We start from the raw sequence: 27,913 nt of genomic DNA on the forward strand, positions 1-27,913 counted from the left end.
TTCAAGTAATAAAGTAAGAATATTCTCGGCATGCCAAATGTTTATTCTAACTTAGTAAGATTTTTCTTTCTCTCTTTCTCTCACACTCTATCTCTCTCTTCTTCCCCTTCCCCTATTTTTCTGTTTGTCTGCCTCTGTTATTTTCCTCTGTTGTGTATCATTTTCTGTTTCCCAGGGAGCGAAGACGGTCTCACCAGGAACTACCTTCAGATAATGTAGATGGTGTTGGTAGCAGCAGTAACCGTCGGAGAAACAATGAATCCTCAACACCGAGTCGTCGTTCTGGTGAAAGTTCAAGAGAAGAACGAAGAAGAACAAGCAGATCTAGTCGTCAAACGAATCGTGTTCCAAGTGTATTGGTGAACGAAAATGCTGTTAATCCAATTGTAGATTTACCAGATGGATATGGTATGTATTGTCATTCTTCCTTTTTTCTTCTGTCTTGGTGCCACGTCATACAAGGGTCCTATTGTGTGTTTACTCGTCTCAGCGGCCACATTCTGTGGTCACGATGTTGCTCATTGGCCATGTTCTTTGCTGCATGAATGAATGTTGACCAGTAAGTTATTCTGTGGAGACTATTCACGGAGTGAAGTCCCGACGCTCATCAATGGGGAAATACAATCAATCATTAGGCTTTGGGTATATTTAACGTTTCGTGGGTAAGATATGATTTTGCCAAAAAAAAAAATTAAAAAATAAAATAAAAACTGAAAAAGAAACATTAATTGTAAATGAGTCCAAAATAGGAAGCAAAAACTATTACAAGTTCAGCGCCATTAAATATAAATGAGACCCAAATGGGTAGGGAATTATGGGACTTGATTTTGGGATAACTTACTTCATCAATGGGAAAATTAATCCACCATTTGTCTCTTCGTATATTAAATATCTCATGGGTAATATATGGTTTTTCAAAAAAAAAAAAAAAAAAAATTCAATCGAAAAGGGAACATGCAACTGTGGACAAGCACGCTAAGCAGTTATTTAAGAAGCCCCAAACATGGTAAAGAAGGAAAAAACAAAAAAAAATGGGAATGAGGTGTTTTTACCCTCGGTATGATTCATAGACGAGCGATTAACAGCGCCGAGCTTCTCGGAGTTGCAGTTTGTGATCGTTTCGATTAGAAACAAAAAAAAAACATGGAAGGCAAAGGAAATGGTTGATGAAAAACCTCTTCAAACCGGGAGGAGCTCGATTTTTACTAAAAAAAAATAAATCTTGTCTTAATTCATATATCTTGAATTTTTTGCTAAAAAGTCTAACAGCCAAATGTATAGAAAATTGTTGTATTTTGGGAATTTTTATCAAGTATTGTTCGAAATAAATTTTATTTGATAGTAGAAACATCCCATCAATGGCACGTTTTATTTTCTTATTTTATTCCATATATATATATATATATATATATATATATATATATATATATATATATATATATATATATATATATATATATATATATATATATATATATATATATATATATATATATAATAAAAAAGGAATCACCAATGCAACAGCACAAAAGCATAAACAAAAAGACAGAAGGAGAAAAGGGAGACAGTTTTGTGTAGTATTTTGAAATAAATATTTTAGTAGTCTCTGAAACTAATCCCTCGAAATATAATACAGATCAAATGCAGGGGACATAATCGAATCAATTGGAGCTTCATCGTCATAATAATATTTTTGCTTTGGTCTTAGATTTCTTAAGGGTTTCTGTATAAAGATGCGGCTTCTTGTTCCCTGCTCTCTACCACATTGTTTGTTTCCAAAAAGAGGGGAGAAATGGGATTTATTAGTGATTGATCATTTGGGTTAGGTTTTATGATCTGAAGGAAAGTAATGTAGTATCGATTTAGTTTAAATTAGTCTTAATTCTTTTTGGTTTAGTTTGATTTTATATTAAATTAGTTCAATTATTGAAAGCAAAATATTTTAAAAACTCTAATTATTTAAAATTAGTTTTTTTCACAGTTTTTAGTGTCAACTTTAATTAAATTTAGCTTTAAATTAGTAAAAGTAACATCGGCTTAAATTTTAAAATTACTGACATTGCCTGCGTGTCAGAGAATAGAGAATTAAGTTGGCTTTAGGCAGGAACAGCGTTTCTCCCGAAACTTTTCTTCTTTTAAAAAAAGAAAAAATTCTTTGGACATTTCATTTGAAAAGTGTTAAAGGGTCAGTTATTAAAGTATTAAAGTATTAAAGTGTTCACTTATTGGTGGAAAACAAAACGAAAATGATACTCTTGCGATACTTCTGTCGGGGAAGCCGACGAAACGTTACTGTAATGGTACACGTTGCCTGACTATCTTACAGCCGGAATGTACCAATCGTAATACCGAAAAATTTACCATGACAATTGTAATACTATAGCGAAAAATAGTGACAATGCGACAACATCCCAAATTGTTGAACTGATGATAGATTCTGCTTTAGCTTTTCTATAATTGAATGTCATTTGAAGTTATCAAACAGTTCGTGGTAACGAACTGTAGTAAACAGTGACCCGGCTTGGTAACGACAATCTAAAATATAGAATTTGATACTAATCGATACATCAAAAGAATCGGATTTTTTTGCTGATTTTAAATGTATAAGTTTCATAAAATTTATTCTTACTAATCAAAAGTTATGATCCTGAGAAAATTGGCCTTATTTTGGAAAATAGGGAAAAAAAACCCTAAAAGTAGTTGAAAAAGTAGTCGAAAATCACACCATCCTATTCAGCGTATAAGAGAACCCTACTGTAGAATTTTCAAGCTCCTATCTACAAAAATGTGGAGTTTAGTATTTTTTGCCAGAAGACCGATCACGGGTGTTTGTTTATTTTTTATTATTTTGTTTTTCAGTGCTGGTCTAATCGACCCAGTGGTCCTAGAATATTGCGAGAGAGCTCAGTCTAACGGGAATTAAAATTTCTAGTGCCCGTTTTAAGTGACCAAAAAATTAAAGGTTACCTAGACCCCCTCCCATGCTCATTTTTTCCCCAAAGTCAACGGATCAAAATTTTGAGACAGCCATTCTGTTCAGCATGGTCGAAAAACCTAATAACTATGTCTTTGGGTACGGCTTACTCCCTCACAGTCCCTGGGGAAGGGGCTGCAAGTTACAAACTTTGATTAGTTTTTACATATGGTAATGGTTATTGGGAAGTGTGCAGACGTTTTCAGAGGAATTATTTTCTTTCTTGGGAATGGGGTTGAGGGGAGGGTGTTATGTGGAAGGATCTTTCCATGGAGGAATTTGTCATGGGAGAAGAGAATTTCCATGAAGAGGGTGCAGGATATTCTAGCATTATTTAAAACAAAAAACAATGATAAAATAAATATGAAAAAGTTTTTTCAACTGAAAATAAGGAGCAGCATTAAAAAAGAACGAACAAAAATTAAAGTTCTAGTTGCCTTTTTAAGTAATCAAAAGATCGAAGGGCAACTAAGCCTCCTCCCCCAACTTTTTTTCCTCAAAATCGTCCAGTTAAAACTAAGAGAAAGCCGTTTAGTCAAAAATAATTAATATGCAAAATTTAGTTTTAAGTATTCATGTACGGAGAGCCAAAATCAAAACATGCATTAATTCAAGACCGTTCAGAAATTAAATAAAAAAACAAGTTTTTTAAGTGAAAGTAAGGAGCGACATTAAAAATTAAAACGAACGGAAATTACTCCGTATATGAAAGGGGCTGTTCCCTCCTCAACGCCCCGCTCTTTACGCTAAAGTTTTTTATGTTTTTAAAAAGTAGGTTTGTGAGAAAGAGTCAAACTGTAGCGTAAAAAGTGCGGCGTCGAGGAGAGAACAGCCCCTTTCATATAGGGAGTAATTTATGTTCGTTTTAAGTTTTAATGTCGCTCCTTACTTTCAGTTAAAAAAAAACTTGTTTTTTTTATTTCTTGAATAAGACCAATGCATATTGACGAGCTTGTTATTTTATCACCTGGAAAATCCAGCAGACTTCAACTGGATTTTTGGTCAGTTATTTTTTGGAGCCTAAAATTTTGAAGTACTCGAAATATAAAAAATAAACTATTTTGTTGGGTACTTACTCCCTTGACGATGTTTTTTCGGCTTGTTGTTAGTGTATATTCTTATTTTGACAGTTTTGTTTTTTAAAGACTATGTTTATTTTGTATTAAGTTGCTTTATATTTACTTTATATAGTCATCTACTAACTATTTTAAAGAAAGAACTTAAAAGAAATTGGGAGTTATAGATTAGGGGTTATAGAATGAAATTAGGAATAAGTTAAGCAGGAGTCTACGTAGCTGTGTTGACCTTTGGGGCCTAGTGCTGCAATGAGTTATTAGAAGTAATTTATTTTATTCTATAAAATATAATGTATTCCATATTATTCTATTATCCTTTCTACTCTGTTATTCGTTTGATATTCTATGTTATTTTTTATTCTATCAGTATATTGTAATCTACGGTAATATATTCTATATTTTGAAATTTGTGTAAGTGATATAAATTTTCTCCTTTTTGTTATTTGATTATTACTCTTGATACTTATGGATTTTGTGATAGTGCAAGATAATCGCTATTAATTTCTTTTTAGAAATGCGGACAACTCCACAAGGGCAGGTCTATTTCCTTCATGTTCCTACAGGGGCTAGCACCTGGTATGATCCCCGGTTACCTAGAGAAATAAGAGACTCTTCCCAGCCTCTTACCTCAAGCCCCTTACCTCCTGGCTGGGAAGCCAGACATACTCCATCTGGTCGAATATATTTCGTTGATCACAATAATCGGACCACCCAGTTTACTGATCCTAGATTTTCATTAGAATGGCTGCGAAATTATGAAAAGTAAGTAAATTTCATTTATATCTGAATTGCTAGTTAAAAATTTAGTGAGGTAATTTCAAATCCTCAAATTGGCTGTGAAACTAAATTATTTTGCTCAAAGTATATATTTCTTAAGTCTATTTTGTCATGGAAAGGCTAATTAGATGAGAAAGTATTTGTTTTCAAAGTGCTATCACAGGCTCTAATAGAGCCGAATTTGCTTCGTATGTCCGTGAAGAAGAAAACAAAAGACGAAACAGCCAACACAGCAAGACAAAAGTTAGAAATTAACTATAGCAGAAATCAATCAAACATAAAAATGGTCAACAAAAATTTTACACAAGTTAGGAAAATATAACATAAGAAAATTCCGTGTCCAAAGACTAAATTAACTTTGTAAAATTAATGGCGAAATTACCAACAGAGCGGTGGGAGGGGGGGATTAAATAATATTTGATAATACTTTTTGACAAACAACTATTGTGAGATTAAGTAAACAATAAAAAAGTTTTATAGTCTGCAAAATGGTAGATGAAGGCTCTGAAAATTTTTCGACCGTGAAAAGAGTTTTAGACGTAGTTGAGACTTGAGTCGGCTGTTAAACCATTTTATTTGTCATTGGTAATTCTTTAGTATAGTATTCTTAAAAGTATTTAAACTATTAAGTATTATTCATCAGTATTAGTAGTATAATAAGTAGTATATAAGTAATATAAGTAGTATGATAAGTATGAATATTTATAATATAAAACGTCCTAGCCGAGTCGGTTGGTGCGCTGGATTTGGGATCCTTTGTCTGAAAGGACGCCGGTTCGAATCCCAGTGTACCCAATTGTTCAGTTTGGGACGGGAGTCAGTGGCGTGACTCTGTAAGCTTAGCCAGAGTCGACCCAGCTTTAAATGGGTACCTGGAGAAATCTGGGAAGGTAAACAGGAAGGGTGTGCGAAAGCACAGGATGGTTGGCCCCCAACCCCCCATTGCACTTCCTGGCTGAAGGGCCAAGAAACGGAGATCAGCACCGCCGGTAGGGACTGTAAAGTCTAATGCCGTATCCTTTACCTTTTTTTTTTTATTATAAGTATTAAGTATCAAAAAGTATTCTTAAGTTTTCGTTTGCTTTTTTAAGTGAAAATTTGGTAGCAGTTGCAGAAATAAGCAATGATTCTGGGATTCAGTCGTTCTTAGGTACATTCCTTTTTTGTGTGCTATTTCCTCTTAGTTAAATAACCTTAAATATTTTCTTTAAACCAAAATTTAGTGTACGTAAATTTCGATTGATCATACCCGAACTAATCTTGACTGTCCTTTTTCTCTAAACATTATATCATATACATACATATATTTTATCTCTACCTATTAAATTTGTTCTTTGTCTTTGAAGTTGAATTTTTTTCCCAGTTCTCAGATTAGACCAGTATCGCAACCTAAAAGGGATAAATTAGCTTACCCACCGCCCCATCTTCCACCTGCCAGCGACAGATCCCATATCGAGTTCTTCGAATCAGCCATACATTTTGATCTTTACCTATTAAATTTGTTCTTTGTCTTTGATGTTGTATTTTTTTCCCAGTTCTCAGACTGAACCAGTATTGCAACCTGAAAGGGACAGATTAGCTGACCCACCTCCTCCTCTTCCTCCTGCCTCAGTGACAGATCCCATGTCGAGTCCTTCGAATCAGCCATGCAGTGGTGATATACGACGCAGCAGATCCTTTGAACCCACTCAGGATGGACGAGCACAAGCGGTATCGGCAAATCCAGAGCCAGATAGACCGGTCACAAGGTGTGTTTTATTTCAGTTTAATCCTTTTTTTGCGTGATCTTCTTTCATAGTCTTTGTTATACTTTTTAGTTTGTCTCTTATTAATATCCTAGTTGGGAAAAAACAAAGAGTATGGGTGACTTATTGACAAAATTAATGTAGTAATTAGTGTTTGATCTGAGTTTATAAAACAGAATCACATAGCTTGAAAAATACCAAAAAACGCCAAACGCTAGATGATGTTTTTTTACGTTGCCCATACTCCTTGGGAAGTAAGAAAATAAGTGTCGGTCACCTGTAAGGCCCAAATGCCCTCTGTAATAAAGCTTTGAGTTATGCCTCTCAGTAGCCAGTCCCAAGCCTGGGTAAGGGAGGAGGGTCGGGCAACGGACTTGCAATCCGTTCCGGGAACCAGAGGAGTTCTCTTCTGGGGTAACATTCTCTTCCAACTGAAACGTTAAAGAAGAGCCTCGGATCTGAACTCCTACTGACGACGACAAACGCACGCCCCCCCCCCTAACAAAGTCCCCTTTGTAAGATCTTCTCTTTTGTAAGATCTTTCACTTTGTTACCGTGTTGGTAATACTCTCGTTTCCTTACATATGAATTGTAACCGGCGACATCTAGTAATTGCAAGTTATTACCTTTTAACTATGTTTTAGTTAAAGCGATCACCTGCCTACAATAGCTTTGAAAACCAGAAACCTGGACTAGATAAATCGTTGGAATAAAAAGAAGATTTTGAAAAAGAAGAAAACGTGCTGAAAACAATCCCAAATACTACCTGATTACACCCTCTAAAGCATTACTTAACGAACAGGTGTGCGTCAAATGTAATCAATTCCAAGTAATCGATTTTCTTCCCATATGTGGATCGTCACTTTGATAGGAAACATGCAATCCATAGCTTCATCGAATCATCTCCAATTGAATGCGGTTTCATTACGTAACTTCCACGTCTTTGCCGTCATTATGCAACACCCACGTTCGCACTCTCATTATGTAATACGCACACATGTGCCGTCATCACGTAATACACATGCCTGTGCCATCCTCAGTTACAATCCGGGGTTCCTCACAGGCCCTGAGCTTGAACAAGCCACGTGATATTACGTCATCCTCAATAAATCTACCAAGTCACGAATGATTACGTCATCTTTAGTTACAATTGGGGGCTCCCCACTTGACTAGTAGGCCCATGTTGGAATTGCTCGCTAGAGCCTCTCGCTTGAATTGGTTGCTAGGGCCCTGGTGGAATTGCTCGCTAGGGCCCCTGTTGGAATTGGTTGCTAGTGCCTCGGTGGAAATTTATGGTAGGGCCTCGGTGGATTTTTATGGTAGGGCCTCGGTGTAATTTTATGTTAGGGCCTCGGTGGAATTCGTTGCTGTGGCCGCCCATTAGAAATGACTGCTAGGGCCTGGTGTCTTGAAAGTTCCCCCCCTGGTAGCCCCTGAAGGTTTTTCCCTACATCCTCAGGTTATGAAACCATCAACAAAAAAGTAATAAGTCACGCGAGACTACGTCATCCTCATCCTAGGCAATCAATTTCATATTATATAATGAATACCTGCATCTTGAAGAAAACACTCCGTATTACATAACAAATACCTGTATCTTGAAGAAAATTAATAGCACATGCAGGCACATACGCAAGAATTTTTTTCGGGGGGGGGGCAAAACCTTCGAAACAGCAGATATAAAGTAGCACGTTTTTTATTTAGTAATGCAAAAAGCACGTATATCGGAAAATACAGATTAACTTTAATCTGTAGTATTTTAGCGGATGGGGGGAAAAAGACTGAAGCCTCAAAAGTACGTTTTAGGCTCAGGTTATGTACATAGCAATTTAGAACCAGAGATTAATGTATTATATCCCACTGAAAGGGAAGTTTTAGGGTTAACAGTGCAATATGGCTGCAGTGAGGGGTAGTTCTTCTATTGCAAAAGCATATATTTTAATGAAAAATGATAGTTTCAAAAATTGATCCACTAAAAGCTGTACTTTATCCTGAAAAGGGGGGATAAACGCCCTAATATCAAGGATAATTCTATTTTGCTATGGAAAGCAAACTCTCTTTACAAAAAGAAATAACAGTACAATTGCTAATTACTTCAAAGAGGGTAAAAAGTTAGACTGAAAATTGGTTAATAATTGGGCAGTGACTTGACCGGATAATTGCATGCTGTAAAATCCCCCAAAAAGGCTTCACACATGCATCTAGATTCTTAATAAATGTCCTACTTTTGCCAGAAATCCGAAGAAAATATGGGGAAATTTAACATTTCACAAAATTTGGGGGGCAGGCCCGAAGGCCCCCCCCCCCCGCGTACGTGCCAGAACACATGCTTCTTGAGGGATTTATAATATATTATTTTGTTGAAATTTGGTGACAAATATAGTGTATTATTCGTTAAAGGTGTGGAAGTGGCTCTAGCACCAAGAGCGAAGAGGAGCCGTTACCAAAGTACAAGAGAGACTTAGTTGCCAAAATCAAAGTATTGCGGAATGAACTGCTAACAATGCAGCCTCAGTCAGGTCATTGTCGGATCGAAGTTTCTCGGCAAGAAATCTTTGAGGTAAGTTTATTCTAATTCACTGTCTTACTATTCGAATTAAAATTTGTAAAATTCTGAATAATAAAGCTAAGATTTTTATATTTTTTTTTGAGGATCTATTGCAAAAATTGTAACTTTCGGGAAGCTGTAGAAAAACTTCGTGTCCATTCTGTGTCTTCTGGAACATTTCTTTTTGTATTTATACTGAGTTTGTTAATTGTAAAGCACTAGTTTTAGTATGATTATGTATTAACAACAAAAGATATTTTTACTACGAGTAAAATTGAGAATATAATTTTATATTTTATCACTGCTGGTCAACCAGCTAGCTTACTGTTGCAGCATTTTTTTTTTTATTACAATGATCTGGCAGGTTCTTTTTAGCCCCTTGAGTTCCCTGCCAACCTGCTCTAGTAGTTTGATTGTCAGTTAAAGTTTTCTGGCTAGATGCGTAAACTAAGAGAAATGTTTTGTTTCATTTGATAGCCATATAATTTACCTACGGGGCTTGCTCATTTTTAGTGCTCTGAAATTTGGGTTCCATATTTCTGTTAATTGAAAAATATATAATTTAATTTCCATAAAGCTATTTCACTGAGTTCCAACTTATATAGTTTCTAACACAATGAACTGCGACATCTACTTTGCTTCGTGTGTACAATTCAATGGCTGAAGAATACCCCTGTTCTTGTTTTGTCATTTTTTCTTCTTCTTCATTCTTTTCTTCTTAATTTTCTTCTTTTTCATCAAACAACAACAAAGAGAGATACAATTCAATAAAAAGACGACAAATGAGGCTGCTGCCAGTAGAGTGAAAAGATGTAAGACTAAAACAACGCGGATATTTCGCCTGTGTGGAAACTAGGCGTCATCAGCACAAAAGAAAAAAAAAGATAAAGAAACTAAAAGTAAACTAAAAACAAATAAAACTACCACCAATAAAATACAACTGTTGGAACCGATACACGTAGGGAGCAGAAGCTATTAGATTTACCTCGATGAGAACACCAAAGTCACTAAGTAAAAAAGTGTAAAAATTGAAATGAATTTAATTATTCTGTTGCGAAACAATCCTCGTATTAGCTATTCTTGAAGCAATTTTTGTTGGTCTAGCAGGTAATCTCGTTCTCTCGTATGTGAAATCCATTTTTCAAAAGGCTATCGCAAATTGGGCCAATGTTTAAATTTCCCATGTCTCTATTTATTGAAAGACTAGCCAACATGTATTTTTTAATTTCCATCATTAGAAATAGCCGTGGCCGCATCAAATTGTACAAAATGTTCAGGATGAAAAAAAAAATATGTTTACTCAGAGCCGAAACAAAAGTTTCAGGAGGCTTGCTTAATTGTAAAGTTCTTTCTATTGAGTTGCATTGCTCATAAATCTTACAAGAAATTGTTGGTGAGTTCTATTAACATAAAACTTCCCACAAGAACAAGGAATTTTATACACCCACTAACTAAATCTCCCTGGGTTAAATCCTTCCGGGAATCAAGGAAACCAACTATTTGTCTCACCGATTGGAAACGGGTATTAATCTTATGTTTACGTAAAATTCGTATAAGCCTCTCTCCCAAAACAGTTACATAAGGCAAAGAGGTAAAACTTTTAGACGCATTTAATTCTGTAGACAGCGAAACTCCAATATCCGCGTTGTGTTAATTTTTTTTCATTTTTTCTTTTTATCTTTGTTTATCTTGTGCTGGGGACGCCTAGTTTGAATATAGGCGAAATATCCGCGTTGTTTTAGTCTTTCATCTTTTCACTCTACTGGTCGCAGTCTCGTTTTTTGTCGTTTCATTGAGTTTCTCTTTGTTGTTGTTTGTCATGGCTGGTCAGTTCGGCTCAAGAACTTCAATTCTTCTTCATCTAATCGTCAATTTCTTCTTTTTCACCTTTTTCCTATTTCATATTTCTTTCTTATTCATTTTCCTGTCAAAGGTGTTATGTGTATATAAAATTGTACCGGCATGTTATTCTTCGTCAGCAGACTAGCGTAAAAAACTTCTATTATTGTTCTTAGCATTATAGATATAATAATATTTTGTTTTGAATATATTATGTAATTCTTTATGTTCTGAATATTGTATTCTGGAAATTAATGATTACACAAAATGCAAGATTTTTGCAATCAATTCACTCGTTAAATTTATTAGGAAAAATAAAGGAAGTAACTGTTGTATTTTCTGTATAGGCTATGTATCTAATAAGTTAGTACATACATGAGTGTATTTAAAAGCCAGTAATCTTATACGAAAAAAAAAAAAACAAGTTAAGAAAAGCAAAACAATAACACTCGACAAATTTAAGTTACTGCCTTCCGAGCTTACACGCCGTTCTATATGAAACATCCTAAAGTATCAAATAGTTCTCTAGAAGTGAATCTTACAATATCTGGGTGTAGCTGTGCATCGCTTCGAATGTTCAGTCTTTGGTATCTACTCAAAAATACACTCCGTCCCCAGCATCACCTCGGAAGAGGCTAGTGAAACTACCTCCGTAGACATTCTCATCATAAACTGTCAGTATCTCTTAGGCAGTGGTATATGATTTGTCCGTGCCTGTTGCTAACATTTACGGGCCCTCTGTGGTAGGTTCGGTTTTCAATAAAAATTTCCAGTCCTCTCCAGTTAACAATTTCTTCACTCTCCAACAATACTCACAAACGGTTAACATTCTCCAGCAGTCAATCTCTAGTTACCAATAAAGAGAAGATGGTGAGCATATACCATGATTTTTTGTCCAATTATTGAGCTATGAAATATTCCTTCTTTTTTTCTCTCTCTGTGGAACTACTTTACAATTTTAGAATTATTTAAAAATTATTAATCTGGCATGTTCAAACACCTTTATTATAATTCTATATTCCAGGACTCCTATCGTATCGTTATGAAATTGAGGCCAAAAGATCTCCGAAAGCGGTTGATGGTTCGCTTTAAGGGAGAAGAAGGTCTGGATTACGGAGGCGTGGCTAGAGAATGGCTTCATCTTCTTTCAAAGCAAATGCTCAATCCAGCCTATGGTCTATTCCAATATGTTAGAGAAGATAATTACATCCTTCAAATCAACTCAGAGAGTGGTGTCAATCCGGTAAGATTCTACTTTCCTCTCCATTCTCATTTATTCCATCCCCCTCCCTTATCGTTCCCCCTTTCTCTCTCTTCCCCTCTCTTTCCTTTCGCCGCCCTCTCCATTCTCTGCATCTAAAATTAGTAAAATGGCATTTAATCATGAGTATTGGAATTATTATTTTTCGTGTTTTAATTTTGAATGATGATTGACTTTTGCGGTTACCATCTCGACCGTGGCTTTGCAATGCCTTTCTATAAACTTTACTTTATTTAAGTAACATCTATCATATTTCCAATTTGTTGGTAGAACCACGGGGATGGGAGTATTTCACGGCCACCATCTTGACGGTAGCTTTTAAATGCCTTTCTATAAACTTTTCTTTTTAGGAGCATCTATCATATTTCTACTTTCTTGGTAGAGCTAGGACATGGAAGTCTTTCATGGCCACCATCTCGATGGTGGCTTTACAATGCCCTTCTGTAAACTATTGTTTTTAGGAGCATCTATCATGTTTCCTCTTTGTTGGTAGAACCATGGGTATGGCAGTCTTTCATGGCCACCATCTCGGTGGTGGCTTTACAATGCCTTTCTATAAACTACTTTTTCTAAGGAACATCTATCATATTTCCACTTTGTTGGTAGAACCACGGGGATGGGAGTATTTCACGGCCACCATCTTGATGGTGGCTTTAAAATGCCTTTCTATAAACTTTTCTTTTTAGGATCATCTATCATATTTTTACTTTGTTGGTAGAGTCAGGGCATGGAAGTCTTTCATGGCCACCATCTCGACGGTGGCTTTACAGTGCCTTTCTATAAACTTTACCTTTTTAGGAACATCTATCATATTTCCACTTTGTTGGTAGAACCTTGGGTATGTTAGTCTTTCATGGCCACCATCTCGATGGTGGCTTTACAATGCCTTTCTATAAACTTTTTTGTTTTTAGGGACATCTATCATATTTCCACTTTGTTGGTAGAACCATGGGTATGGCAGTCTTTCATGGCCACCATCTCGATGGTGGCTTTACAATGCCTTTCTATAAGCTTTACTTTTTTAGGAACATCTATCATATTTCCACTGTGTTGGTAGAACCATGGGTATGGCAGTTTGTCATGGTCACCATCTCGATTGTGGCTTTACAATGCATATCTATAAACTTTACTTTTTTTTAGGAACATCTATCATATTTCCACTTTGTTGGTAGAACCATGGGTATGGCAGTCTTTCATGGCCACCATCTCGACGGTGGCTTTACAATGCCTTTCTATAAACTGCTGCTTAATAAACCGGTTACGTTAGAAGATATAGCTGCTGTTGATCCAGGTTTACATAGAAGCCTATCCTGGCTTCTGGACAATCCAGTGAGTGATGTGGTGGAGACAACTTTTAGTGTTGAAACAGACAGTTTTGGAATGGTAAAGGTCCACGATCTGAAAGCTAATGGAAGGAATATACCTGTGACTGATGAAAATAAAAAGGAATATGTAAAGTAAGTTGAATTCTTTTTTTTCTCTCTGATCTCATAACTGTAGATCATCTCTGATGGACTTTCCAAGGATGTGGCGAAACTTTTGACGAAAACCTCTTGGCAAAATTTTGCAAAAGTTACTGACAAAAGTATACCCAGAAAATTGGAGTAAAAAAGTCTCCGGCTATTCTGACTCGACCACTGTATTCATTTTTTTTTTTTTTTTTTTTTTTTTTTTTTTTTTTTTTTTTTTTTTTTTTTTTTTTTTTTTTTTTTTTTTTTTTTTTTTTATCCTGAAAAATTTTTGAATCCTGAAAAAAAAATTTCGAATCCTGAAAAATTTTCAAGCAAAATAATCAGATTAACGACGCTTCTTAACTATCAAGGTCCCTGCGTCGCCATGTTTTTACAGCAATCTTCGATCTCTGGATCCTTTCTTACCAAGTTGTTGGATCATCATGTTACGTGAGAGGATCTTTCCATGGAGAAATTTATCATCAGGGAAGAGAATTTCCATGAAGGCGATGGATTCTCCAGCGTTATTTAAAAAAAAAAATTATACATAAAAAAACAAGTTTTTTCAACTGAAAGTAAGGGGCAACATTAAAACAAAATGAACAGAAATTATAACGTATATGAGGAGTTTGTCCCCTCCTCAATACCTCGCTCTTTGCGCTAAAGTATTTTTAGTAATTTCAAATAACAATTTATTCTAATTAAACGGCCTTTGTGATTCAGGGGTCATTCTGAAAGAATTGGAATAAAATTCGAACTTTAGTGTAAAGAGCGAGGTATTTACGGGGGGGGGGGCGAACCCTCTTATATGCGTAATAAAACTATACGAATGTAGAAGTTCGTTATGTAAGTTAATTTGTAAGTTGTGTATATTTATTATTAATAAAAAACGTTCGTAAATAAAATTAAAAGTTCTAGTGGCCTTTTTAAGCAACTAAAAAATTGGAGGGCAACTAGGCCTCCTCCTCCGCCCCTTTTTCTCAAAATCGTCGGATCAAAAGTTTCAGAAAGTCATTTAGCCAAAAAGTAAAATGAATATGCATATTTCACTTAAATTATTCATGTACGCTGAGCCAAGTTCAAAACCTGTATTAATTCAAAGATGTTACTTTGAGAAAGCCATTTAGCCCAAAAAAGTAAAATTAATATGCAAATTTTTTTTTAATTATTCATGTTCGTTGAGCCAAAATCAAAACCTGAAAAATGTTTAGAAATCAAATGAAAAAAAACAAGTTTTTTCAACTGAAAGTAAAACTTAAAACAAACAGAAGTTATTCCGTATATAAAAAGCGCTGTCCCCTCCTCAACACCCCGCTAAAGTTTGACTTTTTTTCACATCTCTACTTTTTAAAACAATAAAAACTTTACCGTAAAGAGCGGGGCGTTGAGCAGGGGACAACCCCTTTCATATACAGAGTAATTTCTGTTTGCTTTAAGTTTTTAATGTCACTCCTTACTGTCACTTAAAAACTTGTTTTGTTTTATATTTAGTTTATGTCACATCGACGGTATTTGATATCTCATTGAATACCAATACCTTTGAAAATAACATAACAAAGTCGAAACCCTGTAGAATGAGTAAGAATTCATTAAACGCAATGAAATTTTTTAACTCATGTATGCATGCGTTCACTTAGATAGAGTGTAAAATTATTAATTTTTATAGGTTATACGTCAGCTACCGATTCATGCGTGGCACTGAGCAACAGTTTTTATCATTACAAAAGGGTTTCTTCGAAGTGGTTGCCGCTGCTTCGCTAAAGCCGTTTGATGAAAAAGAACTTGAGCTTCTTATTTGTGGAATCTCGAAAATTGACGTTTTTGACTGGAAAGCAAACACAAGATTAAAACACTGTACGCCAGAGACGCCTGTAGTCCAATGGTTTTGGCAGATTGTAGACGACTATCCAGAAGATATGAGAGCACGTCTTTTGCAGTTCGTCACGGGCTCATCTAGAGTTCCGTTGCAGGGCTTCAAAGCGCTACAAGGTATCCTCTCTTCTATTCTAACTTAATGACTCTATTATCAAAACGCGCCATCTACATTTATTATTAGGCTCTGAGAAAATTGTATCATGTAACGTTTTTACTAGGAGGTTATTGCTTTAGAACAATCCTTGGATTAAAATTTGGACTCCAAGAACCAAATCTTTTATTGCTTAAATGACTTTTAGGGCACTGAGCGCCAAATATGGAATTACCTAGGAGCTCCGAGAACCAAACTTGGTTCCTCGAAGGAAATTTTGGATTTCTAGAACCATAACGACCAGGGGTCCGAAAGTCCTCGGAGCTTTCATCACTGTTCTATACTTTTTAATAAACTTTTGTAATTTTTGTCCCGCCAACCCAAACGTAAGCAAATATTAAAACTGATATTACGTTAGTCAACCTAGGCGAACATATATATCTGTCTCAGTTGAACTGGAAAGCGGAACTAAGGCACTTCCTTGGAGTAGAATTCAGTATCACAATATTTGTGTTGGTAGGGTACTAATTACTTGCAGCAGTACCAAGAGTTTCCCGTGTACCTGCCAAATCCAGATGATTTGTGGGAAATTATTTAACCACAAGCTCTCAAGAAACATGATGGCTGGGCTTGCAGGGTCACACCACTAATCTCATTCTAAGCCAAAGGTTTGGTGACACAGGGACTCGAACCTCCGGTCTGTGGGACATGGGGATTGCAAGTGTAGCGTGCCATCCACTTGGTTAGGGTGCTAACTAGTTACAATTTGTGTGGTTAGTTGAAAAGACTAAGGGATCTATATTATTCCATGAAATACCAAGGATTTTTACCCAGTTCTTTTTATGAAGACACAAAAACAGATATTTTCAAGACCCCCCCCCCCATAATTGGAGCCCTTGTGTTGGATTTTTTGGAAAGACCCAGTTTATTGCTTTCCCTTTATTTTATTTCATTCCATTGCTTCGGCAATCTCTATTTGAAAAAATTACTGAGTAGCTGTGAAAATGAAAACGCTAAATGATTGATAGATAAATGCATTATTTTTAATTCATGTGATTAGCTTGATATCTGAAAATAATTGTACTTAGTAGTCTCACTCTTAGCCTCTGAATACAAACTTGACTGAAGTAAAAGAAACCTGGAAAAGAAACGTTGTTTATTAAATAATAAGGAGGATGTTTTAAAACAAAATGTTCAGCAGACCTGAGGTGCAGGTTGCCAACTGAACCCATTTTATCTCAATAGAACAAATTCCCATGTGTCGGGACGCAATGACATAAAACGGCCAAAAAGCCACATATTTTAGAAATTTGGATATAAAAGGGCATTTTGTAACTTTACAACATATAAACAAACGTTTCCCAACTGGATATATATTTTGGTAAAAAAAAGAGTCATTTTTGAACAAAGTAGTGCTTTTTCTCGGTAATTTTTTTTTCTTAGCATCCAGGTTTTGCCAGAGATGTCGTAAATAAAGAATTTTCTCCAAAGTAAGAGATTATGTTTTTTTTTTAAGTTTCGTGCTTTCATACAAGTCATGTTGTATGAATGTTTTATATGGATTTTTTCGTTTTCATTCAATTTGGTGCCAACTGGCCGCTTTGAAAGGGGTTTACAAAGTGTTTTTGGTTGATAATACAAAAAATTTTCTCTAGTTTTTGAAATTGCAAGATGAACACATTTTAGCTAAAAATGAAACATTTTGGGAATGTTTAGGGGACACATTCATGGACCAAAAAGTTGGCAACCCTGCCGCAGGCTGGAGACTGAAAAGCAACAAGTTTATTCTCTCTAAAATTAGGTCTTCGGTATCCGGTATTTTCTATTTAGGATAAAAAAAATCCGGACAGTAGTTTGCTGATTGGCTTTGGGGCCGAAAGGCATCTAAAGTTGGGATAGCAGCTCCGTAATTAGCAAACTAGTAACTCTTTGCTGAAAATTAGTTTAAATAATAAGTTATATATGATAAGTATTGACCCCCTTTCCCAGCCCATAACCCCTTCCCAGTTCATACTTACTCTAGCCCCCTCAATCCTCTTTTGAATGTTGTATCCCGGCAACAGGCGTCTTTGATCCCTAGATTAGTGTCAAGGACTCAGCTTTTCTGCTCAAAATCAATTTTTAAATATAACAGTAAGCGCAAAGTCGTGTCTTCATTTTTTGGTTTTAGGTCATTCGCGAAAAGCAATATTTTTTTTCTTTTTTGAAACTTGAGTACAGTGTAGTGAATGGATCCTTATCCCTAATGTCTATCGAGTTGGAAACGAAATTTTTCTACCGTTTCTGTTCTGTCAAGTTTTGTTGTTGTTCCTTTCATGAGATGAAATTCATGAGAAGATGGGGGTGAATTCTTTTTTGATCTCTTTATTGAAGGCACAGAAGTAGTTTTGAAAATCCAAAATGGAACCTTTTCATTATTATTATTATATTTTTTTGCCAAATAACGATAAAAAACGAAAATATTTTTCAGATTAGGGGGCAGTTGCGATATCCTCCCCCCTCTTTTCATGACTGCCGTGATTATCTTAAGGGGTGGGGTCTCTGAAAAGTTTCTCCTTGGAACTGCCCTCGGTAAGAGCAACGAAGGGCATTGTGTAGAGGACACAAGTGTTACATTCTTATAGCCTTACATTTATGGCTTTTGATGAAGCGGGATTGAGGTAGCTCATCAATGAACAATTGCTCCCTGTTTTCTTTCATCTACTTTGTTGACTAATGTTTTCCTAGCAAAACATTCTAATACAGATACTGATCCCATTTGTGTCAATCGTATGGATTATTGTGTTATCTACATGATTTTCCTGATCTCCTTTCGACGGCTCTCCACTTTAGACCCATAGAAGTCCAATCTGGGTATCGAAATACAAACTTTTGTTTTACCGCAAGAACTGTAATCGCCCATAGTTGTCAACTAGCAACATAATAGCAAAGTTATGAATCAAGACTAGCCGAAATATAAGGATTTTTATGACTTAAACAAAACATCTCCTCTCAACGGCTCTTGGCTTTAGTCCCATAGAAGTCCAATCTGGGCATCGAAATACCAACTTTTGTTTTTACCGCAACTGTAAGCGACCATAGTTGCCAAATAGCAACATAATAGCGAAGTTATGAATCAAGACTAGCCGAAATATAAGGATTTTTATGACTTAAACAAAACATCTTCTCTCAACGGCTCTTGGCTTTAGTCCCATAGAAGTCCAATCTGGGCATCGAAATACCAACTTTTGTTTTTACCGCAACTGTAAGCGACCATAGTTGCCAAATAACAACATAATAGTGAAGTTATGAATCAAGACCGGCCGAAATATCAGGATTTTCATGACTTAACCAACACATTCATAGTTAGAGTTTTTTCCTTTATTTTCAGGGCCCTGTATGCTGGTCCAAGACTCCTGGTAATGCTCTAAATGATTTTAGTTTTAAAGGGATACATGTATATTTATAAATCTATAAAACTAGTATGATAATTGGGAAGTTTAATAGTTGAATTGTTTTGATGTATTTTGATGGACTTTACAATGCATAGGACCTGATTTTACCTCCACCGCTCCTTAGACCCTAATGATTGCTTAAATTTAGATATCTTGTTTCCTGTTTTCTGTTACGCAAATTGCTGTTAAAGAAAGGAATAGTTGAGTCATAAGATTATGAAATGCAGGCAAAAAAGACTATTATGCATGCTTGTATTTCAGTCTTATCAAATGAAAGAAATAAATCAGTGTATTTTTAATTACGTGTGAATGGAAGTTTTCCTTAACGCATATCACAAGATATTTCACACTATCTGTTCTTGAATTGTAAATTCATAATTGTGAACTATATTATTCTGTACTTTTTTCTTTTTAGTACTTTGTATTTTACTCTTTGTTTAAGTGTGGATAATAGTTAAATGTGAATATTAGTTAAAACATGAATAAAAGTAAAAGGAAATATTATGCTCTGGTCAATATAAGTGTACTACATATTATAAAGTGATTCATTGTTTTAGTGTATTCTTTCAGTCTGATTGTATTCTAAGGCTATACATGAGACCATTAGGAACAGGATGGTGAAGAGGAATTGTCACAAACTAAATTTTAGCCATGAAAAAAGCTTGAAATTAGCTATCTAAATGTATCTCTCTTTTTGTTTTTGCATGTCTCCTTGTTTTGCACCGATTTTTGCAAGTCGGTATGAGCTTGTGGTGTCCATTAGTTTTTAATGGTGTAAGACTTTACTCATGTTGGATTTATCACTTAGTTTCGTGGTTAAACTTTTTTTGGTATAACTTTGATTTTTCTTCTTTTTTTAATATTTGGTTGAGTGGATTTTTATTAAAAAGGGTGCCTAACAAACAACGAATAAATTCATAGTGAAAACGCAAACGGTGGAAATAAAGATGGTTTGAGGAAAGGCATTAGGTGATGTTTTTTTTTTTTTTTTTTTTTTTTTTTTTTTTTTTTTTTTTTTTTGGCGAGAACAGAGCTTGGCTTGGATGTGAGTTGAAATAAATTGTTCCTTTTCATATTCACAATGAAGCCTTTTAATCTTTTGCACTGAGACATTGAGTCGTGCTTTAAATACTCTGAGATTTAAATACTATTAATTTAAATACTCTGGGAACATTTTATTTTTTATCCCATATTAGTTATTAGTTAGTTTCATTTAAATATCTACAATATTTCTTTCAGTATAGAAGAATGAAGCAAATACTGTGCTTACGTCAGTTATTAATCTCTTTAAAATATGAAATAATAAAATAAAAACCATAACTCTTTAAAAAATAAAACCTTTGCCCTTTTTGTAAAACCCATTTTATCTTTAGTCTCGGGCACAACTTATTTCTGTCACTTTTTTATTTTTTGTATGTTTTTGCATGTGACAATTGGTAGAATTTTGAGATCCTTTTTTTTGCTAGGAATATTCGAAAGCTTCCTCCAGGGTTGACTTACAGATTAGATTTTCTCGTCTTACAAGTTTCCCGTCTTTTCTGTCGACTTTCTCTTTCACCAACTGGTTTTCTTCGGTACTCTTTTCTTTTACTTCTTTCTATTTTATTCTCTGTTTTATGGGTGCAAAAAAAAAAAAAAAAAAAAAAAAAAAAAAAAAAAAAAAAAAAAAAAAAAAAAAAAAAAAAAAAAAAAACGCATTCGTTGATTTGTCTTCTGGCAAAAAATACACAATTCCACATTTTTGTAGATAGGAGCTTGGAACTTGTACAGTAGTGTTCTCTGATACGCTGAATCTGATGGTGTGATTTTCGTTAACATTCTATGACTTTTAGGGGGTGTTTCCCCTATTTTCTAAAATAGGGCAAACTTTCTCAGGCTCGTAACTTCTGATGGGTAGGACTAAACTTGATGAAACTTATATATTTGAAATCAGCATTAAATTGTGATTCTTTTGATGTAACTATTGGTATCAAAATCCGTTTTTTTTTAGAGTTTTTGTTACTATTGAGTCGGGTCGCTCCTTACTACAGTTCGTTACCACGAACTGTTTGATTATGAATTGCTGGGTAATGAAATATTTCATTCGTTCGATATTTTTTCACAAAATTGTAGCTAATCCACAAATATATAGCTTGGCAACAGTGAGAATCGGAAATCTATAGAACAAGAGATGAGGGTCTAAAAGAAATTTTTCCTATTAGTTTCTCATGAAACAGAGGAGAAATTGTGGGAGAAAAAAAAATCAATTTTAATATTGACGCATGTTCTTTGGAAAATATGTGATTTTTCAATCTAATTTAGAAAAAAAACTTGCTGAGAATTTTTGAAAGTACAAGTATTCCTCCAGGGTTGACTTGCAGATTAAATTTCCTCGTCTTCTTTTTTCTTTCTATTTACTTCTTTCTACTTACATTTTCTTTTACTTCTTTCTATTTTACTCTCCGTTCTATAGATGCAACAGGAGCTGCAGGCCCGCGATTATTTACATATTCCCGTCTTTTCTGTTAACTTTCTCTTTCATCAACTGGTTTTCTTCGGTACTCTTCTTTTACTTCTTTCTATTCTACTCTCTGTTTTATAGGTGCAACGGGAGCTGCAGGCCCGCGATTATTTACACTTCATGTAGTTGACACACCAGTTGATCATCTCCCAAAAGCACACACTTGTTTCAATCGACTTGACTTGCCCGCGTATGAAAATCGTACACAAATGTATGATAAACTAACTCAAGCTGTTGAGGAAACTTGTGGATTCCTAGTGGAATGAATATAGGAAAAGTTATTTATTTTTGAGTACTCTATTCCTCTACATATATTAACAATGCTTAACTGGAGTTTTTTTGTTGAACTACATTACTTGTCCATATTTTTTATGTGTTCCTTGTAAGAAAATTGTTGTTTTAAAGTGTTTATCTCAATTCTTCTGTCACAGTGCATAGTAATCACTAGTGTGACGCATGCTGAATGTTTGCAGTATCATATCTAAAAAAAATCGCTCTTATTGTTTCTGTTGTTAAAATCACAAAAGGAACAGACTTACTAATAGAATTTGATTAAAGGTCTTAACAAGTACACAATAGGTCTGTTTCATATTGAAAATACTGAGGTCTTAAGAAGGATGTGAAAGGTGTTGATTCTGTTGTTTTCTAGCGAATACCTCAGACAGGAATGCTAAAAAGAAAAACTTAAAATTCACGCTTAATTCCAATCACTTACATAAGAAAACATATTAGTATATCTTACACGGATTCGAGAGTAATTAATTAATAAATTTGTTCAAGTTGCAGTACATTCTAATGGACCTTGGAAGTTTGCGTCTTTAATATATTTTGAAACTACAAAATTTTTTGCATAAGCGAAAGTGCTATTATCGCTTAAAACATGCATGGTGAATATACTGTACGTATACAGAAATATATACTTTAGATACTATAGGTATACAGTATATACTGATTATACAGGTGTGTATACAGTATATACTGTTTATACAGGTGTATATACAGTATATACTGTTTATACAGGTGTATATACAGTATATAAATGTGTATATACAGTATAAACAGGTGTATATACAGTATATACAGGTATATATATAGGTATATATACAGTATATACAGGTGTATATACAGATATATACAGTATATACAGGTGTATATACTGTAAGCATACAGAAACTACGGTAGGTACACAGAAATGTCTTGTCTGACGTGAAGGGAGCGGTCATGGATACAGTATCGTAGCTGCTTCTCTAAATTCTTATTTTTAACCCATAAATACCGTTGCTTGTGACTTGAAGATGCTGAGGATGAAGAATTGGTTGACTCGGTTCAGAGAGCCGTTTCCTTTACTATCGGTGTTCTACTTCAACCTCTAAATTTGTCAGCGAAGAATGACCTATATATGCCGCATACTTTGATCAATTCGTTATTTCTGAACAATTCCTTGACGTCTACAATAGTCTTTTGAGAGCTTACCATGTGAAAAAATCATGGGGAATAGAGAGAAAAATTGTTTACTCCCTTCATTCCCCCTTCTACCTTAAAACAAAAATTTTAGTGTATGAAGCCTATGCTACTAAAATCAGGTCTACACTTCATTTGAAAACACAACAAACACTGATTCTACAAAAGAAAAGTTTACTAAAAGGTCACAATGGATAAACAATTTCATAAGAATATACCTTTATCAGTCTTTACTGGAATAGCTTCAGCAGTAGATCCAGTAATATATTACCCTCTATTTCCACTTTGTTGGTCCATTTTGCTAATATTTTGAACTTTATGCCTTTCTTCTCTGACTTCTTAATATGCGTTGCCAAAACTTTGAGATATACTTAAGATGTTGCTTTCAGTTGCTTTCAAGTATAACCAAACTCTTACTTAAATAATAGAATCAAAGACTTCAGTTCCAAATTCTAAACTGTAACTTGGTTCTGAAACAATGAATAACTAAAGAGGGAAGATCTATTTTGTACAGCTTCACACGAAACTAGGTTAAGTTAAAAACTAGATATATTTAAATATACCAAGTCGATGAGATCTTATCTAAATTCATTTTGGGCATATAGCCCTTCGTTCCCGGAAATACTTCAAAGTTTTTATTTCATTCCTCACGCTGCTCTTAAGATATTATAAACTTTTCTATCTTAGCTCTATGACTAATGAGAAAAATTGTTTACTCCCTTCATTCTCCCTTAAAACAAAATTTTGAAGTCACATTACTCATAGCCCTTCGTTAGCCCGGAAATACTTCTAAGTTTTTACTTCATTCCTCACGCTGCTCATAAAATGTTGCAAATTTGTCTACCTTAGCTCTATGACTAATGAGGAAAATTGTTTACTCCCTTCATTCTCCCATCTCCCTTAAAACAAAATTCTTAAGTCACATTTCTCATAGCCCTTCGTTAGCCCGGAAATACTTCAAAGTTTTCGCTTCATTCCTCACGCTGCTCTTAAGACATTGCAAATTTATCCATCTTAGCTCTATGACTAATGAGAAGAATTGTTTACTCCCTTCACTCTCCCATCTCCCCTAAAACAAAATTTTGAAGCCACATTACTCATAGCCCTTCGTTTGCCCAGAAATACTTCTAAGTTTTTCTTCATTCCTCACGCTGCTCTTAAGATATTGCAAATTTGTCGTTTGACGAAAAAGAAATTGAACCTTTGCTTTGTGGAATCTCGAAAATTGATGTTGTTAACTGGAAAGCAAAGATAAGATTAAAACAAAGCTATGAATTCTGTCCTAATCTTATAAGTTACGCTTACTTTTTGTTCCCTGGTATTGAGATTGTATAAACGTGTAAAACAGTGTAATGTCCAATCTTTACTAGCGTAAAATATTCGAAACCAGAATGGCATCTCGGCTGCAGTAATTCAAAGGGGACTATGAAACACTTTTTGTCCAAATTGGATTCATATTTCGGTTTATTAAATGAAATGCGCTCGTTTGGCTAGGCCGATCCATTTCATTATGTATATTTGAGTTCAATGAGTGTTTTGACATGCGGGGAATTCCTTATTGTACAATAAGAATTTTCTAAATTGTGATATATCTTCTTTTTTCAAATACAGAAATAGTTAGAATAGTGCGATGTTTACATCAAAATTTAGGCTATTTTATCAAGTGGAAAGGGGGATTAGGAGCTTCCTTGTACAAACAAGTGGGATGTAATAACAATTGAAAGCCAAATTTTATATTATCTTGCTGTCTGTAAAATTTATTTGGAATAACCGTTGATCCTCATAAAAGCAGATGCCATTTCTTCTACTTTCGCTGAATTTTTCGAGGTTTTCCTGAATTGCCCCGCCATCTCTGTTCTGTTTCTTTCCGGTTAACGCTAATGTAAACTTTTTTCCGGGCCAATCAACTATTTTTACTGGCTTGAACTTACCATTCTTAACCCACAGTGCTTTTCAACGAAAATCGAGTCTATTATATGTGGTTCTTTTTATCTATCCTACTTGGTCTTACTTCTATTCTACTTGAAAATTGTTATTACATGTTTGTACCTGCAATATGATTTTACTCCTTTGGACATTGTAGTATCGGATGACATCGTAAAACATGGGCTTATAGTCAATGTGAGTAATTTGGCAGACTGTGATCATAAATGTGCAGTAGTGAACAAGTGTTATCTTGAAAATTGTCAAATGAAGCTAGCTAATTTCACATCTCAATTGGCACATAGCATTGCATTTTTTTAATGACAAAAACTTTTTTTGGTGTTTTGTTGTAATTTTTATTATCTTTTGTTCTTTTATACGAGGAAGAAATGGAAGAAATTTCAAAGTAGCTCTTGTATTTTTTCAAATGGAAGTATTCTTTTTATCAATTAGATTACTAGGATTCAAACACCCATGCAATGGTTCATTACCAGGGAAAGGGGATTCATTAAACTATTAAGAAATAGGTGAACTATTTGAAACTCATGTGAAGTTTTATAATTTTTGTGTGAAGTGAAATAATTTTTGAGATTCAGGAATTAGATCGTTTACCCTTCCCCCTGCGTGCTTCCCCCTGTTAGAAACCATAAAATTCCATTTTATGCTGAAAAAGACTTTTATTCCCTTTTTATTTTGTTTTTTATCTTGAAGGGGACTCAAAGCCAAAGAATTTTCTGGGGAGAAGCCTCTGGAATAATCCTACTCCCCATCTTCAATATTCTGATATCGTTCTAGACGAGGAAATTGTACCTTTCTTCATGAAAAATTAGCAGAAATAGAACGACTGAAACTGGTTATTTTGAAATTATTTTCTGATGTAATTTTGTTGTATACTTTGGTCTATTTGAACCTGTTCCTTTTCTCTGTTTTGTTCCTGTATTATCCTATTCGTGAAAATGTTGTATATACATAAAGCCAATTGATAGTTTTGTACACTTCAGGGCCAGTTTGATAGGGTCATTTTGCACGATAAGTTTTATATCTTCTGTTCATTCTTCTTTTGATTTGGTTAATTTGGTTTTAATTCTGTGGTTAGATTTTGTTTTTTGTTTCGTCTTTTCCTACACTGCCTATTGAAGGCTTGACGAAAATGTTCTTTCTTTGTTTACCGAAAATAAAGCTTTTAATATAATTTGGGCTTTGTTACTGTTTGTTACAACGTTTTAGTTACTGGTGTAGCTACGGATATAAGGTGGAAGGGAGGGACGGCTGCTAGAATATTTGGCATTGATTTTTCTTTCGACAAAATGATTGTGTGATTATAAATGTGCAGTAGTGAACAAGTGTTGTCTTGAAAATTATCAAATTAAGCTACCTAATTTCATATCTCAATTGGCACATAGCATTGCATTTTTTTTTTTAACGATAAAAATATTTGTCTGGTGTTTCGTTGTAATATTTATGATCTTTTGTTCTTTTATATGTGGAAGAAATTTCAAAGTAGCTCTTGGCTTTTTCAAAATGGAAGTAGTCTTTTTATCAATTAGATTACTAGGATTACTAGGAAATATTTTCGTGTATATCTGAATTATGACATAAATGTTGAAGTACGACAAATAATACGCTTCTCAATCGGTTGTGGGAAAAATATTTTAGTTTTTCCCTTTATTTCTTTTTCTATTATAATGCAGCTGATTTCTATTTATTACGAGACAGTGGCTAGGTTCTAACTTTCGCGGTTTTAAAGAAGGTACGGACCTCTGGATGGAATTTAGAGCGTGATATTATTACATTTTGGAAAGCTGTGTGTAATTCTTGCCTGAGACCAAAAAAGTTCAGTTTTTGCTTGTGTTTGAGCCAGTGCCGCCCAGATATACAGAATTATTTTTTTTTCAAGAGTGGAAGTCACGCTTAAGTTTTTCTTTTCTCCGGTTGTGAATATGTCATACCGAAAGTCGCATCCCCCATCATCCACTTTTTTAAGCGTCCCTAAGGAGGGCCCGCCCTCTTAAGGTATAAATTCCACTTAGAGGAAGCAACATGAGAAGGGAGGGGAGCAATGGGGATGATTTATTCGGTTCAAATTAAAGATGAACACAATACGTGTTGAAATTATGGTTTATAAGGGTCAATTGTTAGAAAAACTAAAAACTTCATCTATATTTCAGGAAAACCCGAGGCAAAAAGGGGTTCCTACCCCCTAAAAAACCGAGGATATGCGATGGCAATGTAGAGGCCCGAATACGAGACGAAGATGTAGGAGCTTCAAGACCTGGTCCCAGCATGCAAAAAGTGGAGATGGGGCCGTCACCGCAAGCACTGTAAATGAATAGCATTTATAGCCATATTAGTATTGGTGAAGAATTCCTAGCAAAAAAAAAATACAAGTTTTAATGTTCAGACGCTGAAAAAAGGAATAGTAAATTTACCCGGATAATAGAGTATCAGGCCCCCTCCCCTACTTGCTCGAGGTTTCAATAAGCTCTCACCTCCTCCACTTGTTCGAGGGTTGAGGGCCCTTCTAAAAATAGCTATAGACTTTTTCAACATGATGAATCCGTCCACTCTTTGTCAAGTTGAGAAAACTGTACCATTTCAAAGGGGAAAATAGCTGGGATGCTAGGGCCATTGTTCGATGCTCCTACAGGGGGCACTCCCACTCCTAAAAATAGCTATAGGCTTTTCAACACTGCTAAAATAATATATTATTTTTCAGGTTAAAGCCAACCATTTCAAAGGGAAAGTAACTTAGGCTGTTGGAATCCCCCTGTTCGATAGTTCTGACGGAGAAATTTCAGGAACCCTGGCTTTCAAAAATAAATAAAACGGGGTTTTCAACACAATGAAAATAATATATCCTTGCTCAGATTAAAATCAAACCATTTCAAAGGAGAAAATAACTGGGACTTTTATCGATAGATCCAAGGAATCTGAGGGCCCTGGCCCTTAAAAAATAGC

The 27,913-nt window shown here is 34.9% G+C and overlaps 1 protein-coding gene across 2 annotated transcripts in view; it reads left to right on the forward strand.

The window, feature by feature from the left end:
* The window catches only part of LOC136025943 (E3 ubiquitin-protein ligase SMURF2-like), a 74,252-nt gene extending 48,105 nt beyond the window's left edge, over positions 1-26,147 (forward strand). Inside the window, exons 6-14 of one of the 2 annotated variants that reach the window (XR_010617181.1) lie at positions 176-408; positions 4,563-4,812; positions 6,363-6,575; positions 8,973-9,132; positions 11,984-12,202; positions 13,361-13,677; positions 15,338-15,660; positions 21,653-22,654; positions 22,688-26,147. Coding sequence is in view for 1 of the 2 variants with exons in the window: in XM_065702038.1 (XP_065558110.1) it covers positions 176-408; positions 4,563-4,812; positions 6,363-6,575; positions 8,973-9,132; positions 11,984-12,202; positions 13,361-13,677; positions 15,338-15,660; positions 21,653-21,837 (1,900 nt within the window). In the remaining variant the exon portion in view is untranslated. Of the gene's footprint in view, positions 1-175; positions 409-4,562; positions 4,813-6,362; positions 6,576-8,972; positions 9,133-11,983; positions 12,203-13,360; positions 13,678-15,337; positions 15,661-21,652 lie in introns of both variants that reach the window. The other variant, XM_065702038.1, reaches the window with a different exon arrangement.
* Positions 26,148-27,913: the final 1,766 nt, after the last annotated feature.

The sequence above is a fragment of the Artemia franciscana genome, chromosome 4, assembly GCF_032884065.1.
Source record: "Artemia franciscana chromosome 4, ASM3288406v1, whole genome shotgun sequence".
NCBI classification, from domain to species: Eukaryota; Metazoa; Arthropoda; class Branchiopoda; order Anostraca; family Artemiidae; genus Artemia; species Artemia franciscana.